The sequence below is a fragment of the Tupaia chinensis genome, unplaced genomic scaffold, assembly GCF_000334495.1.
Source record: "Tupaia chinensis unplaced genomic scaffold, TupChi_1.0 Scaffold000101_1, whole genome shotgun sequence".
Lineage (NCBI taxonomy): Eukaryota > Metazoa > Chordata > Mammalia > Scandentia > Tupaiidae > Tupaia > Tupaia belangeri.
This window is the reverse complement of record NW_006159565.1, coordinates 1,665,335-1,679,180: the sequence shown is the minus strand read 5'-3', so window position 1 is coordinate 1,679,180 and position 13,846 is coordinate 1,665,335. Positions and strand designations below refer to the sequence as shown.

Genomic DNA, 13,846 nt, shown 5'->3' with positions numbered 1-13,846 from the left:
TGAGGTGCCTGCTCAGAGAGTGGCCTCAGTTCAGGCCCTTGTGTCACTGTGTTGTTGTATATTGTCATTTGCTGCAAGGGAATGAACACTGCAGAGGTGGGTACTGCAGATTTCAGAGGATGGAAAGATGGCACCCGCCACTGCAGAGCAATGCCCCAAAGGACAGAGGTGAGGTTGTCCCTACTTCCCCAGTGAGAGAATAGTCTGACCTCACCTGGAAGAAATGGAGGAAGAGGGAAGGGACTGCCTGCCTGTGCATGTGTATGCATGTGTGTGTGTGTCCATGCATATGTGTGAGCACATGCCGGCCTTCTCAGGCTTCAGATTATTGAATCCTGTCACACCACTTTTCACTATTGCAGTCTTGTCCCTGCGGTAAAATCTTCCCGCTGGCTCTAAGAATTGAGATTGGCAGGCCCTGTGAGTTGCAGATGAAGCAGTGAGCCAGAGCCAGCGCCTTGTGTCTTGGTGATATCTTGGCGCTGAGCAGAACTGGAGTGAGTGCCTGCTTGGCTTCTGGTACTCCAGAGCCCCATGGTCAAAGTGACCCTTCTAGATGTTTCCCTGAGGGCACTGAAATGAGAATCTCACTAGGTTCTTATTAATCATCTGGGCCACTGTTATGCACCCACAATCGTGCCCTCAGGCACCTGTGGATTTTTGTTTCCTTAAACATCGTCTTTCCATAGCTGCCAGTTTTCCCAATTTTACAAGTATTAAAATTTCGAGGATCTGTGCTGGAGGGAGTCGGCTGGGTGGGTGGGGCTTTGCTGGGCTGGAAAGCGGCCCTTTCTACAGTTTCCCAGAAGGCCGTATTTAGGAGTGGTGCCACGTGGAGAGGACCCTGGGTCCTGTCACTGAGATAAAGACAGAAATCACTTTGGGAGGGGTGTCAGCAGGGCCATGTGGTTTTTGTCAGTGGCTTGGGAAGGGCCAGAGAGAAAGGCTGTGTGTTCCCAGGGGGAGCTAAATCAGCACAAAGCTCTGGGAGGTCTTCCTTCTTCCTTTTTTTTTTTTTTTTTTTTTTTTTTTTTCTTTTTTTGAGAGATTTTGCTATATGGCGCATGTGCCTGCTGGAGAGATAGAGAGACAGAAAGCAAGAAATCATCCCCAGGGGGGATGGTCATGCCGCAATCCCTTCTCCATTCTCCTCTTGGGATCTTGGGCATGCGTGCAAATGCACCCGGTGTGAGTTTTAAGTTGCCAGGTCAAGGACTCAAACCATGGTCAACAATGTGGGAGTCCAGCGATGTAACCATTACACTATTTGCTGGTTCCCCCTTACTCCCTCTCATGCAAAGTGTAGTTAGACTGCATTTCTCAACCCTAGCCTCACTGATATTTTGGGCCAGAGTTCTTTGCAGTGATTGCAGGTGTTGAGCAGTATCCCTGGTCTCCTTCCCTCTCTCCCCCAAGTTGCAACAACCAAAAATATCTCCAGACACTGCCAGATGCCCCCTGCTGGCAAAGCTGCCCTCCATTGAAAGCCACAGCTTTGGGCCCAGCCACTTGGACTGTCCAGATGAGCTCTGCTTGTTGGTTGCTTCCCATACCACACTGCTGGGGCCAGGTGGTCTTGTGCTCACTTGAGGCTATTAAGTCGGATCTGTGGGTGGCTGTGTTCAATTCTCTTGGCCACTCTCTGAGGGACTGTGGGCCTTGGAAAACGGGCATCCTGAGGGTGGTGGCACATGGAGCTTTGTGGCTGTGGCTGCCATCCTGCTTGGCCTTCGGGCTTCCCAAGACTTGGTGTGGTCCTGCTCTTGGGAGGCAGGGTTTCCTTCTTTGCCTTGGGTGCCCTTGTGAAAAGGCAGGCTTAAGAGTTTTCAAAAGTCACTGAGATTTAAGGTTATCTCTGCAGGCAAAACAAAGACCAGGGACACCATGGCAGCAGTCACTACAGGCTTCTGACCAAAAAGACTGCCCGTCAAATGTCTGGTGTGGCACCTGGTATACAGTCAGTGCTCGTTACATACCTGTGGAAGGGCTGTGCCCTGAGGAGAGAAGCTCCTCTGTGGATCTCAGCTTCTATCCACATGTGTCTAGCACTCCAGAGTAGGACCCATTTCTTTTCAGGGAGGGTGTGTGCAGGCAGGGCTGTCCAGGAGTACAGGAGGCTGGGGTTGTTCAGGGCCCCTGACAGGCTGTGTGTCCCCTCCCCTGCTTTCCAAGTCCCTCATCAGGGTGGCAGGTGGGAGTGGATCTATGTCACTGCCGAGCTCCCAGCTCTGGGTTTGTATTTGGTCATCCCATCCTGCTGTTGTGGACAGGTGACAGGGCTTGGACTCCCCTGGTGGCAGCCAGTAATATCCAGGCTCCAGACAGTCATATGCACACTGAAGCTGCTGCTGCTTCCGTATGCTAACTGTGTCCTGTAAGTTCCGTTCTCAGAGTCACCCAACTTCTTTGTGGTTGTTTTCTTTCAAAGTTTTTGTGCTATGAGCTGGATTTTGAAATGACTCTTAGAATGAAAGAGATGACCTGGATGGGCTTTCCTCTTTTTATTTCCACTGTATTCTCAATGACAGAATCATTGCAGGGAACATTTATATGGTTTGGCTAAAAACAAACCCAAACCTTTATTCACCAGCATAAAACTAGAAAAGTAATTGAACTTTAAAGACATGTTAGGGCATTTCTTTTTTGGGGGGGAGGTTTTTGCTATAGGGTATGTACACTCACCAGAAAGACAGAGAGAGACAGAGAAACATAAAGCGAGAAATCACCCCCCAGGGAGGATGGGCACGCCACAATCCCTTCTTCTCCATTCTCCTCTCGGGATCTTGGGCATGCACGCACACATGCCCAGCGTGAACTTAAGCCACTGGGTCTGGGACTTGAACTGCAGTCGACTACATGGGAGTCCAGCGACATAGTTATTATGCCAGCTGCTGGTCCCAGACACTTTAGGGCATTTCTAATTCAAACAGAAAATAAAGTTGAATGGTTGCCAGTTTCACCATTCAATTAACTGCTTATATTTAAAAAAAAAAAAAAAAAGTAGTAACACCCCTTTAGTTTCAGGACTAAAGAACCTCATCAGAAGGAGGCTTAACAACCCTGCTCTTCCCTGAGCTGGGTGGTTCCCCCTGGCACCCATACCCAGCCTCCCCCATAGAGAGCCCAACTGTGAGGACAGCAGGAGGCATGCAGCATAAAAGCCATGGAAGGGAGAGATTTAGTGCTAACACTGAAAACCCAGAGGGATGTCACCACTGGTGCAAAATGTTTCAAAAGCATATAATGTAAGATAAATTGCTTAGTATGGCCAAGGTAGACACTGCAAGGAAGAACTTGAGCCAGCTCAGGGTGGGAGTGGGCTGCTTGTAGAAAGGTACCTGGCTGGGGACCCCATCAGGCTGTGGGAGTGCAGGCCTCAGGGAAGAAATGCCATTCAGAATCGGGTGAAGGGTGTGAGGAAGAACTTCAAATTCTATGATCTAAAGTTCCAAAGTCTCAATTTTCCTTAGCATTTGGTTTTAAATTGAGATTTTAAAAAATGGGAGTGTGTTTATGTCTATCATAGATAATCAATGACCTTATAAATTAAACAGCACTTAACTTACAGTTTCTAAAACTTCTTTACTGTAGTACTGAAACTGACTTAAAAAATTCTAGAAGTTTTGCTTTTAGGTTTTTGTCATAGGGTGCACGTGCTCACTGGAGAGAGACAGAGAGAAGGAAAGAGAAATCACTGCCCAGGGGATGGCCATGCCACGATCCCTTCTCCACTATTCTTTCAGGATTTTGGGCACTCATGCACAGGCACCCAGCTTGATTTTCAAGCTGTCAGGTCTAAGACTCAAACTATATCCACCATGTGGGGCTCTAGTGCTTCGGCCACCACGCAACCTGTGTCCCCATAAGTAAGTATATTTTTAAAAATCCAGAAGCCAATATTTGCTGTCTGGCTAGTGCATAAACAACACTCTGTTTCACCGAAGGTCACATAAAAAGGTCATGGGTCTGCATGCTGGGGTCTCCCCATACGTGGTGGGTGCATGCATGCGTCCCTGTAATCCTGGCAGGCTGAGGCTGAAGGTGGATCGTGGTGTGAGGATTCTGTTGGGGGAGGGAGTACCAGTCTCTCTCTTTCTCTTCTTCTGTCTCTAATATAGAAAATAATCTATTTTTTTTTTTAAAAAAAAGCAACATTTTGAATTTGAATTTGGTTAGATGGAAATATAGGGGACTTCAAAAAGCTAATGGAAAATGGAATTAAAGAATAAGTTTATTTTGGTGCCTAGATTTTAAAAATCTGTGCACAGTTCACACATAACATACATTTCCACAAACTTTTTGAAGGGCCTACTTTATCCTGTTGAAGCATTTTTAAGAACTATTAACATATGAGCTATGTTGTTAACATTTAAATCATGTTAATATCTACTGGTTCCTGACAGTGACCTGCAGTGGTTGGATAATCCATTGGGGGATGTGTTTAAATCATATTGAGTAGTGTTTATCATGGTTTATGATAATATAACTAACATCAGGTGGCACGGTGGGTGAGGTGCTGGACTTTCCACATGGCTGACCATGGTTTGAGTCTCAGACCTACGAGGCCTGGCTTTCTCACTTTCTCTCCCTTTCTGTCATTCTCTGGTGAGCACATGTGAAAAAGTAACAGTAATAAATAAAATAAATAATTCTTTAAAAATATATATATACTAATAGAGCGAATGCTAGCCAAGTATCTTTTTGTTATTATGTTTAGGGTTGAAGTGGCAGGGATGTTTCTACAGCTTTCAGATATATGCAGAGTAAAAGCAGTAAGCCAGGCCTGAGTCCATGTTGCTTTGCTTCTTTGATAGACTGACTGTTCATCTTTGTGAAAGAATATAGATTTCATAAATAGCTAGGACAGGTTTGAATAAGCAAGAACGGGAAGGACTGATCTTATTAGCAATGAGATATATTATGAATCCATGGTCACTGAAGTGTGATTCTAGGGGCAGAACAGGCTCGTACACCAAGGGAACAGAACAGAGTGCAGAGGCAGACCGAACACTCCACACTAACTAGTGCATTACAGCGCAAATCCTGGGGAGAGGATTTTGTAAATAGCATTGGGATAATTGGCTTCAGCTATTTGGAGAAAAATAAAATTGGATCCTTACTGCACATACATTGAAGACTTAGATGCCAAAGGTAAAATCATATGACCAAAGGAAAACATTTCATAAATAAGGCTTTAAAAGTGCTAACCATAGGGGAAATGGAGATAGATTGGACTATATCAAAACTGAAAATTTCTGTTCAATCAAGGACACTGTATAGATGCACAATATTGACACCATATTATTGGCAATCTACTGAAAGAAAATATTTACAATATCCAAAACTGATGTGGTGAGTAACTAGAATAAAATAGTGAATGTCTAAAGATAAATAAGAAAAAGGCACCACGCCCAACAGAAGACATGAAACTAACTGATGTTAAGTGTGCAGTTTGCAGAAGGGGAAGCTGCAGTAGCAAACCAACATGAGGAGATGCACACCTCACTGTGCACATCAGGCATGCGTATACCCATGGGCTGGCTGAGGCTGCAGGAGAGGGAGGATTCTGGTGTGGGGACCCTGTTGGGGATGCCTATGACTGCCTCACTCTCCCTTTCTTGGAAGAAATAAACTTTTAAGAAAATAATAAATACACAGCTGAGTACTTAAAAGAAGTCCCTAGGGGTAGAGGGGGAAAAATGAGGTAACTCAAAAACTTCAAAATTGTAACTACAATTGCCCTGGAAGCATTTGCAAGTCTTGGCAATTTAGAAAACTTAAACAGATGCTGGAGAGGAGACAGAAAGTTCTTGGGACCTTAAACTGTAGGAAGTTAGAGCTGAGATCTTCTCATCCTACTGCCAAATACAGTTGCAATCCTCAAAGGAGGACATGTTGAGTAAAAATATGGAAGAAAAATCTGCTATCCAGGAAAGGAGATAACTTTGTTTTTTTTAAAGAGAGATTTTTGTTATAGGGCATATGTGCTCGCTAGAGACAGAAAATGAGAAATCACCTCCCTGTGGGTAGGAGGGTGGCCACACCATAATTCCTTCTCCTCTATTCTCCTCTTGGGATTTTTGGCACACATGCACATATGCCCAGCATAAGTTTAAAGTCACTGGGTCCGGGACTCGAACCTCTGTTGGACTATGTGAGAGTCCAGTGATGTAACCATTATGCCATCTGCTGGTCCCCGAAGTTCTCTCTCTCTCTCTTTTTTTTTTTTTTGGTGAGGTTTTTGCTATAGGGCGTGTGCACTCGCCAGACAGACAGAGAGAGACAGAGAGACAGAAAGCGAGAAATCACCCCCCAGGGGGGATGGCCACGCCACAATCCCTTCTCCTCCATTCTCCTCTCAGGATCTTGGGCACGCACGCACACATGGCCGGTGTGAGTTTTAAGCCACTGGGTCCGCGACGTGAACTGCGGTCGACTACGTGGGGGTCCAGCGACATAGCCATTACGCTAACTGCTGGTCCCCCGAAGTTATCTCTCTTGATGTGGGCGGGGGGGGGGCGTAGAATGGTAATTGAGATTCTTCCCTAGAACTGAAAAATCACACACACTCTCACATGTATTAGGGGTTCAAAATTGTACCACCTACGTGGTCTGGGTAATACCTGGATAAAAATTTAAATGACGCTGTATGTAATTTGTTGGTGGACAAGGCCATCTTGGTAGAAACAAAGCAAATTCTCTTTGGAGAGACACGTCCTTTACACTGGCATCCTAAGTGCTAGAAATGAGCTTGTAATCCAAAATGATGACCCAGAAGAGATAATGCCACTCTAAATGAGTTAGTAGAAAACAACAAACTATAGAACTGTAAGATTCCCAAGAGCATTAGGAACTGGAATAAGTACTTATGTAATACTAAATAATAATGTCTAACATGTTTAAAGAAATAAAATGTAGAAAGAAAACAAAGGCAGAGATTAGACAAGAACAAGATAATGCTTTTAGTAATAAAAACAATAAGTGAATATTTCAATGATTTTGTAAAAGCAGACTCAATACAACTAAAGAAAGAACTAGAGAACTGGGAGGTAATCTAGCGCCACCCAGAGACATGAGTTAAGAGACAGAACAGAGCTCTTTCCAGCCGATGCCGAGGGATGGGTATCTCTCGGGACAACTGGCACAAGTGCCGCAAGACCGGGGGCAAGAGAAAGCCCTACCATAAGAAGCAGAAGTATGAGCTAGGAGGCCCCACTGCATACACACAGTCCGTGTGCAGAGAGATAACAAGAAATACCGCGCCCTGAGGCTGGACGTCGGGAACTTTTCTTGGGGCTTAGAGTGTTGTACATGCAAAACAAGGATCATCGATGTTGTCTACAACGCATCCAATAATGAGCTAGTGCGCACCAAGACCCTGGTGAAGAACTACATCGCGCTCATTGACAGCACACCATACAGACAGTGGTATGAGTCCCACTACACACTGCCCCTGGGCCTCAAGAAAAAGGGGGCCAAGCTGAGTCCTGAAGAGGAAGAGATTTTAAATAAAAAGCGATCAAAGAAAATTCAGAAGAAATACGATGAAAGAAAAAAAATGCCAAAATCAGCAGTCTCCTGGAGGTTCAGTTCCAGCAGGGCAAGCTGCTTGCCTGCATTGCATCCAGACCAGGCCAGTGCAGCCCTGCCGATGGATGGCTACGTGTTAGAGGGCAAGGAGCTGGAGTTCTACCTGAGGAAAATCAAAGCCCGGAAAGGCAAATAAACCTTCCTATCTTCGCTCTGTAATAAAGGTGTTTATTGTTCACGTCAAAAAAAAAAAAAAAAAATTAAAAGAACAGAGTGAGTGTACTGTGACCTGTCTAAATGTCGAGAATCAAGAGATTGGTAAGGAAAACATATTCCAAGGGCATGCCTGAAAATCTCCTAGAAGCCATGAAATGAAAAGCATGAGTGCTTCTGGGAATCAAGCACAGCCTGGGTAATGTGAATAAAATGAAATCTACCCCTGGACACCACATAGTGGTGGAGCCCCACGGCACTAAGGTCAAGAAATTTTTATTTCTTCCAAAAGGAAGAGAGAGCAACAGTTCAGCCCGATGCAGAATTCTCAGCCAGAAAAACCAGGAGGCGGCAACCCAGTGTCTACAAAGCGTGGCACAACAGAACTGTCCACCGCGCATGCGGCCCGAGCCCAACCACCGTCTAGGAGCAGGCCACGAAATCAACACGGGAACTGTTTCCCCTTCACAGATTCTTACTAAAGGGTGCACGTGAGGGCCGAATCTGGCAGGTTAAAGGCTACGGCGAACCCTGCCCACTTCCACCCACCTGAAGCCCACCGCGGCGGCGTCGGTGCGCGGGCGCAGGAGCGGCGCGAGTCCTTTAAACCACAGTCGCGTGAGGCCGAGCAGCCGCGGCTGGTGCGCAGGCGCGTGTGCGTGCGTGGTCCGTTCTAGAACGCCACCGCAGACCGGCCGGCGCCATGTTGGGGCCCGGGGGAAAGAGGAGAAGCGCTTGAGGCGCCGGGCGAGGAGCGGGAGCGGGGTCTGCTCGGGGCTGGAAGGAACCCCGCCCCTCCCGCCTGAGCGGATCATGACCTGGGCGGCGGCGGCGGCGGCGGAGGTCGCGGTGGGGGGAAGAGTGCCCCGGCGGGGCCGGTGCTAGAGATGATGCCGTTTCCAGTTTCCACCCAGGGATCACAACAGACAGGGTCGCCTCAGAAGCACTATGGCATCTCGTCCCCTATCAGTCTAGCAGCCCCTAAGGACACTGACTGCGAGCTTACCCAGAAATTAATCGAAACCCTGAAGCCTTTTGGGGTGTTTGAAGAGGAAGAGGAACTGCAGAGCAGGATTTTAATTTTGGAAAAATTAAATAATCTGGTAAAGGAATGGATACGAGAAATCAGTGAAAGCAAGAGTCTTCCACAAGCTATAATTGAAAATGTTGGAGGAAAAATTTTTACGTTTGGCTCTTACAGATTAGGAGTACATACAAAAGGTGCGGATATTGATGCCTTGTGCGTTGCACCAAGACATGTTGATCGAAGCGATTTTTTTACCTCGTTCTATGATAAATTGAAGCTGCAGGAAGAAGTAAAAGATTTAAGGGCTGTTGAGGAGGCATTTGTACCAGTTATCAAACTTTGTTTTGATGGGATAGAGATTGATATTTTATTTGCAAGATTAGCACTGCAGACTATTCCAGAAGATTTGGACCTAAGAGATGACAGTCTGCTTAAAAATCTAGATATTAGATGCATAAGAAGCCTAAATGGTTGCCGGGTAACTGATGAAATTTTACATCTAGTACCAAACATTGACAACTTCAGGTTAACTCTGAGAGCCATCAAATTGTGGGCCAAATGCCACAATATCTATTCTAATATATTAGGTTTCCTTGGAGGTGTTTCCTGGGCTATGCTTGTAGCAAGAACTTGTCAGCTTTACCCAAATGCAATAGCATCAACTCTTGTACGCAAATTTTTCTTGGTGTTTTCTGAATGGGAATGGCCAAATCCAGTGTTACTGAAAGAGCCTGAAGAACGGAATCTTAATTTGCCTGTATGGGACCCGAGAGTAAATCCCAGTGATAGATACCATCTTATGCCTATAATTACACCAGCATACCCACAACAGAACTCCACATACAATGTGTCTGTTTCAACCAGGATGGTCATGATCGAGGAGTTTAAACAAGGGCTTGCTATCACACATGAAATTTTGCTAAATAAGGCAGAGTGGTCCAAACTTTTTGAAGCTCCAAGCTTCTTTCAAAAATACAAGCATTACATTGTACTTTTGGCAAGTGCACCAACAGAAAAACAACATCTAGAATGGGTGGGCTTGGTCGAATCAAAGATCCGAATCCTGGTTGGGAGCTTGGAAAAGAATGAATTTATTACACTGGCGCACGTGAATCCACAATCATTTCCAGCACCCAGAGAAAATCCTGACAAGGAAGAATTTCGTACAATGTGGGTGATTGGGTTAGTGTTAAAAAAGCCAGAAAACGCTGAAACTCTCAGTATTGACCTCACCTATGATATCCAGTCTTTCACAGATACAGTTTATAGGCAAGCAATAAATAGTAAGATGTTTGAAATGGATATGAAAATTGCTGCAATGCATTTAAAAAGAAAGGAACTTCATCAGCTACTACCTAATCATGTGATTCAGAAAAAGAAAACACATTCAACAGAAGGTGTAAGATTGACAGCTTTGACTGACAGCAGCCTTGACTTGTCTGTAGACAATGAAAACACTATGTCTGTGCTTTCACCTACGAGTGTTATGAAGACTGGCCCATTGACTGGCAGCTCTCAGGGCAGAAATAGCCCTGCCCTGACTGTAATGGCAGCATCTGTGACCAGCATACAGGCTACTGAAGTTTCCTTGCAACAGATGAATCCCAATGAAAGCTCAGGGATTGCATTGATTGAAAGCATTCCTCAGGTTGCATCACAGACTGCCATTCCTCCACCACCAACGCCCATGGTTGCCAGAGTTGTTTCTTCAACGTGTCTGGTAAACCATCCACCCAGAGCTTCAGGAAATGCAACCACAAATATACCTAATCCTATAGTAGGAGTCTAGAGGACACATTGACCTCATGAGGAAAGAACCAAGGAAACGAAAGCAGAAGAGGAACGACTTCCTAAAGAGTCAAGTACAGCTCATTTAAAAACTACTCAGACAGCAGCTTCTCAGTTTCTCAGGAAACATCCAGTACAGATCTTTCCAATATCCCTGTTCTCCCTGCAAATCCTATTTCTGTTATCAAGAATTCAATAAAACAGATTGAATGGATATAAACAACCTCAAGGGTCCAAAAACAATACCTGTCAATTCAACCTGTTGTCCTCAAATACTAAAGGAGAATGAAGGGTACTAGACTAGATAAGACTCAAAATACGTTTAGACTTATTTGGTAACTTCTTTTACTGGGCTAATCTTGATCACAAGTCTGGATTAGTATATAAAGATAGAAGTACTATTATTAATGTGTCAGATTATTAATGTGTCAGCAACAGTTAACTATTTCAAAGGACTACTTCCCTTAAAAAGAAAAAAGAAAAAAACCTCCAGCTACATTTGTACCCATGACTGACATTTGGACTGGATTTATGTTTGATGCATTTGGGAAAATTTACAATAGAAAGTGGTGTCAGAATTTCTCATGATGTGCTTTTGTATATTTTTATTAGAAAGTAGAACTAATTTTAGATTCTTCAACTTGATAAATTTTAGTTTTTTTCTGAAGAAACTTCTTCACTATTAATCTTAAGATTGGATACCATTGTGCAGTGGTATACTATGCCTCAGAGAAAGCATAAAAGTACATCTACCTTATTCCCTGTAAGATAGCTGTAACCTTTTAAAATGAAATGAATTGTTTTAGAGCATATATAATCAGCGATCAAACATTTCTTTTGAGCTATCAAAGCTCCATATTCTCCTGTCTTCAATCATTTGTCCTAAGAAAGAAAAGCTTTTTTTCCCCTCGCCCTTCTCCTTTTGCTTATGTGAAGAAGGTATGCTTGCATATTATTTCATTGAAAAAACCAGAATGGAAATAGTTTCTAAACCAACAATCCTGTGGCCATATGGCACAAAACACCAAATTTTGGTTCCATGGCTGATATTTTAATAAAACTTTACTATATGTAATACCTCTAAAACATCATGTTACCGATTTTGGATGGCCATTTTATCTATACATATGAAATGTTTTGTATATTGCACACAATACTTGCTTATAGGAAAGTTAATTTCTAATTTTAAGGAGATAGAAAAAAAGAATTTTCTCCTGGATTTTAAACCACTTTTCCCTCTTTAAACGACTTAACAAAGTCTACCAGTTAATTTTATGTGTAGAGACACAAATAATTTTGAGCAAGCATTTGACGTCTAGTCATCTCTTCAGCCTTTTTTTTTTTTTTGTGAGAGGTTTTTTGCTATAGGGCGCGTGCGCTCGCCAGACAGACAGAGAGAGACAGAGAGATAGAAAGCAGGAAATCACCCCCTAGGGGGGATGGCCACGCCGCAATCCCTTCTCCTCCATTCTCCTCTCGGGATCTTGGGCACGTACGCACACGCGCCCGGCGTGAGTTTAAGCCACCGGGTCCGGGACTCGAACCGCGGTCGACTACGTGGGAGTCCAGCGACATAGCCATTATGCTAACTGCTGGTCCCTTCAGCCTTTTGTTTTGATCTTACAAAAGATTAGGATTACTTTTCTATAACAAAAAAGGAGGTCTCATAATTCAAGAGCAGAATGTGCATGTTTAGGAAGCATGAGGGATGAAAAATGTACATGAATGAAAACTCATTTTTTTGGGGGGGAGCGAGATTTATTTATTTATTTATTTATTTATTTATTCATTTATTTATTTATTTTTGCTATAGGATGTGTGCGCTCACCAGAAAGTCAGAGAGACAGAAAGCGAGAAATCACCCCAGGGGAGATGGCCACCCCACAATCCCTTCTACAATTCTCTTCCTGGGATCTTGGGTATGCACACACACGTTCCCTGGGATCTGGTATGCACACACACGTTCCTGGTGTGAGTTTAAGCTGTTGGGCCTGGGACTCGAACTGTGGTTGACTATGTGGGAGTCCAGTGACGTAACCATTATGCCATCTGCTAACTCCTGAAAACTCATTTTTAATCTAGACACAGAAAACTCAGGTCTTCTAGTTACTCCCTGAGTCCTTTACTGCCTCTATTGTGTTCCTTTCTACTCACATGTATTTTTCATGTTAAACTGAAATTTCTTAAACTCTTATTCTCCTAGATTAGATCTTAAAAGTTAGAATATAGTCTTTTTCCTTTTAAGTTATACAGTAATTAAGAATTTCTTCTTGGGGCTGGCAAGTGGTGTGGTGGTTAGGGGGCTGGACTCCCACCTGGATGACCGTGGTTTGAGTCCTGGACCTAGCGGCATGCTTTCTCACTTTCCTGCTTTCTGTCTCTCTCTGGTCAAATTTAATAATAATAAATAAATAAGTAAAATTGAACAAGTAATCCTTAAAAAAAAAAAATAAAGACTTTCTTCTCACCATTAGTTTCTGATGTTCAGTACACAATATTCCTGTTTCTCTTATCTTTGCCTTGTGCAATCATGTTACTATTCTACCACAATAATATTGGGTTATTGGGAAAGTCATAATGCATTTTTTCATGTGTTATGACTTTCCCAATAACCCAATAAATCAGGAAAAGTGTACATGATACCTGACTGTTTTGAATAGCTAGGATGTTAGGTTGAAATTGCCAGGCACAAATTTAGTCTTGTCATTTTGTCTACATATTGAGGAAAAATTGTTTTTAATAAATGTTTTATGTAACTGTACTTGTTTTACCAAGATGGAAACATGAGACTTTTTCATTTTAGTTTTCATTACCTGAATATCAGACTAATTTTTTTACATAATGTATGTAATGTTTAATGACTAGAATTTTCTTTGTTTTGTTCTCCTTATATTTTTAAGCACGATTTTAAAAGCAGATGATATATTTCTCCATTAAAACCACATTAACAGGGCAAACAAGCAAGCAAAGTGAAACTAAAATACTACACAATAATAATATTTGAATCTGACAAGAGTTCACATGTTCTTACATAGTTCTGAAGGAGGATAAAGAGACTGATTAACTTTTCAACCTTACTAAATCTAGAATGTATGTTATAAGTTAGAGGAACCATGAAAAGTTTAATAAAGGAGCTGAAAAAATCTGAAAAATCTTAATGCAAAAGAATCTCGGCCCTATACCGTAGTGGTTAAGGGAGCTGAATCCCACATGGCTGACTACAGTTTGAATCCTGGCCCCAGCAGCTTGAAAAACATGTTGGGCATGTGTGCCTATGTGCTCAAAATC

General features: G+C 43.3%; 2 protein-coding genes and 1 pseudogene across 7 annotated transcripts in view; all 3 read left to right on the top strand.

Moving 5' to 3' along the window:
• RADIL (Rap associating with DIL domain) overlaps window positions 1-13,846 on the top strand; it is a 115,091-nt gene that overhangs the window by 48,454 nt on the left and 52,791 nt on the right. Inside the window, exon 1 of one of the 6 annotated variants that reach the window (XM_006143607.3) lies at window positions 10,777-10,850. The exons of the other annotated variants lie outside the window; for them this stretch is intronic. Coding sequence (XP_006143669.1) covers window positions 10,844-10,850 — 7 coding nt within the window. The 5' untranslated portion in view covers window positions 10,777-10,843. Of the gene's footprint in view, window positions 1-10,776; window positions 10,851-13,846 lie in introns of those variants that run through there. 6 annotated transcript variants of the gene reach the window in all.
• On the top strand, window positions 7,104-7,772 carry LOC102474174 (40S ribosomal protein S8 pseudogene; annotated as a pseudogene).
• PAPOLB (poly(A) polymerase beta) lies at window positions 8,447-10,579 on the top strand. The gene has a single exon (XM_014585960.2). The coding sequence runs from the start codon at window positions 8,631-8,633 to the stop codon at window positions 10,557-10,559; it is 1,929 nt and encodes a 642-aa protein (XP_014441446.1). The 5' UTR covers window positions 8,447-8,630; the 3' UTR covers window positions 10,560-10,579.

Bases quoted from the DNA above. Each gene is read 5' to 3' on its own strand.
- PAPOLB (XM_014585960.2), top strand. From the start codon at position 8,631: ATGATGCCGTTTCCAGTTTCCACCCAGGGATCACAACAGACAGGGTCG.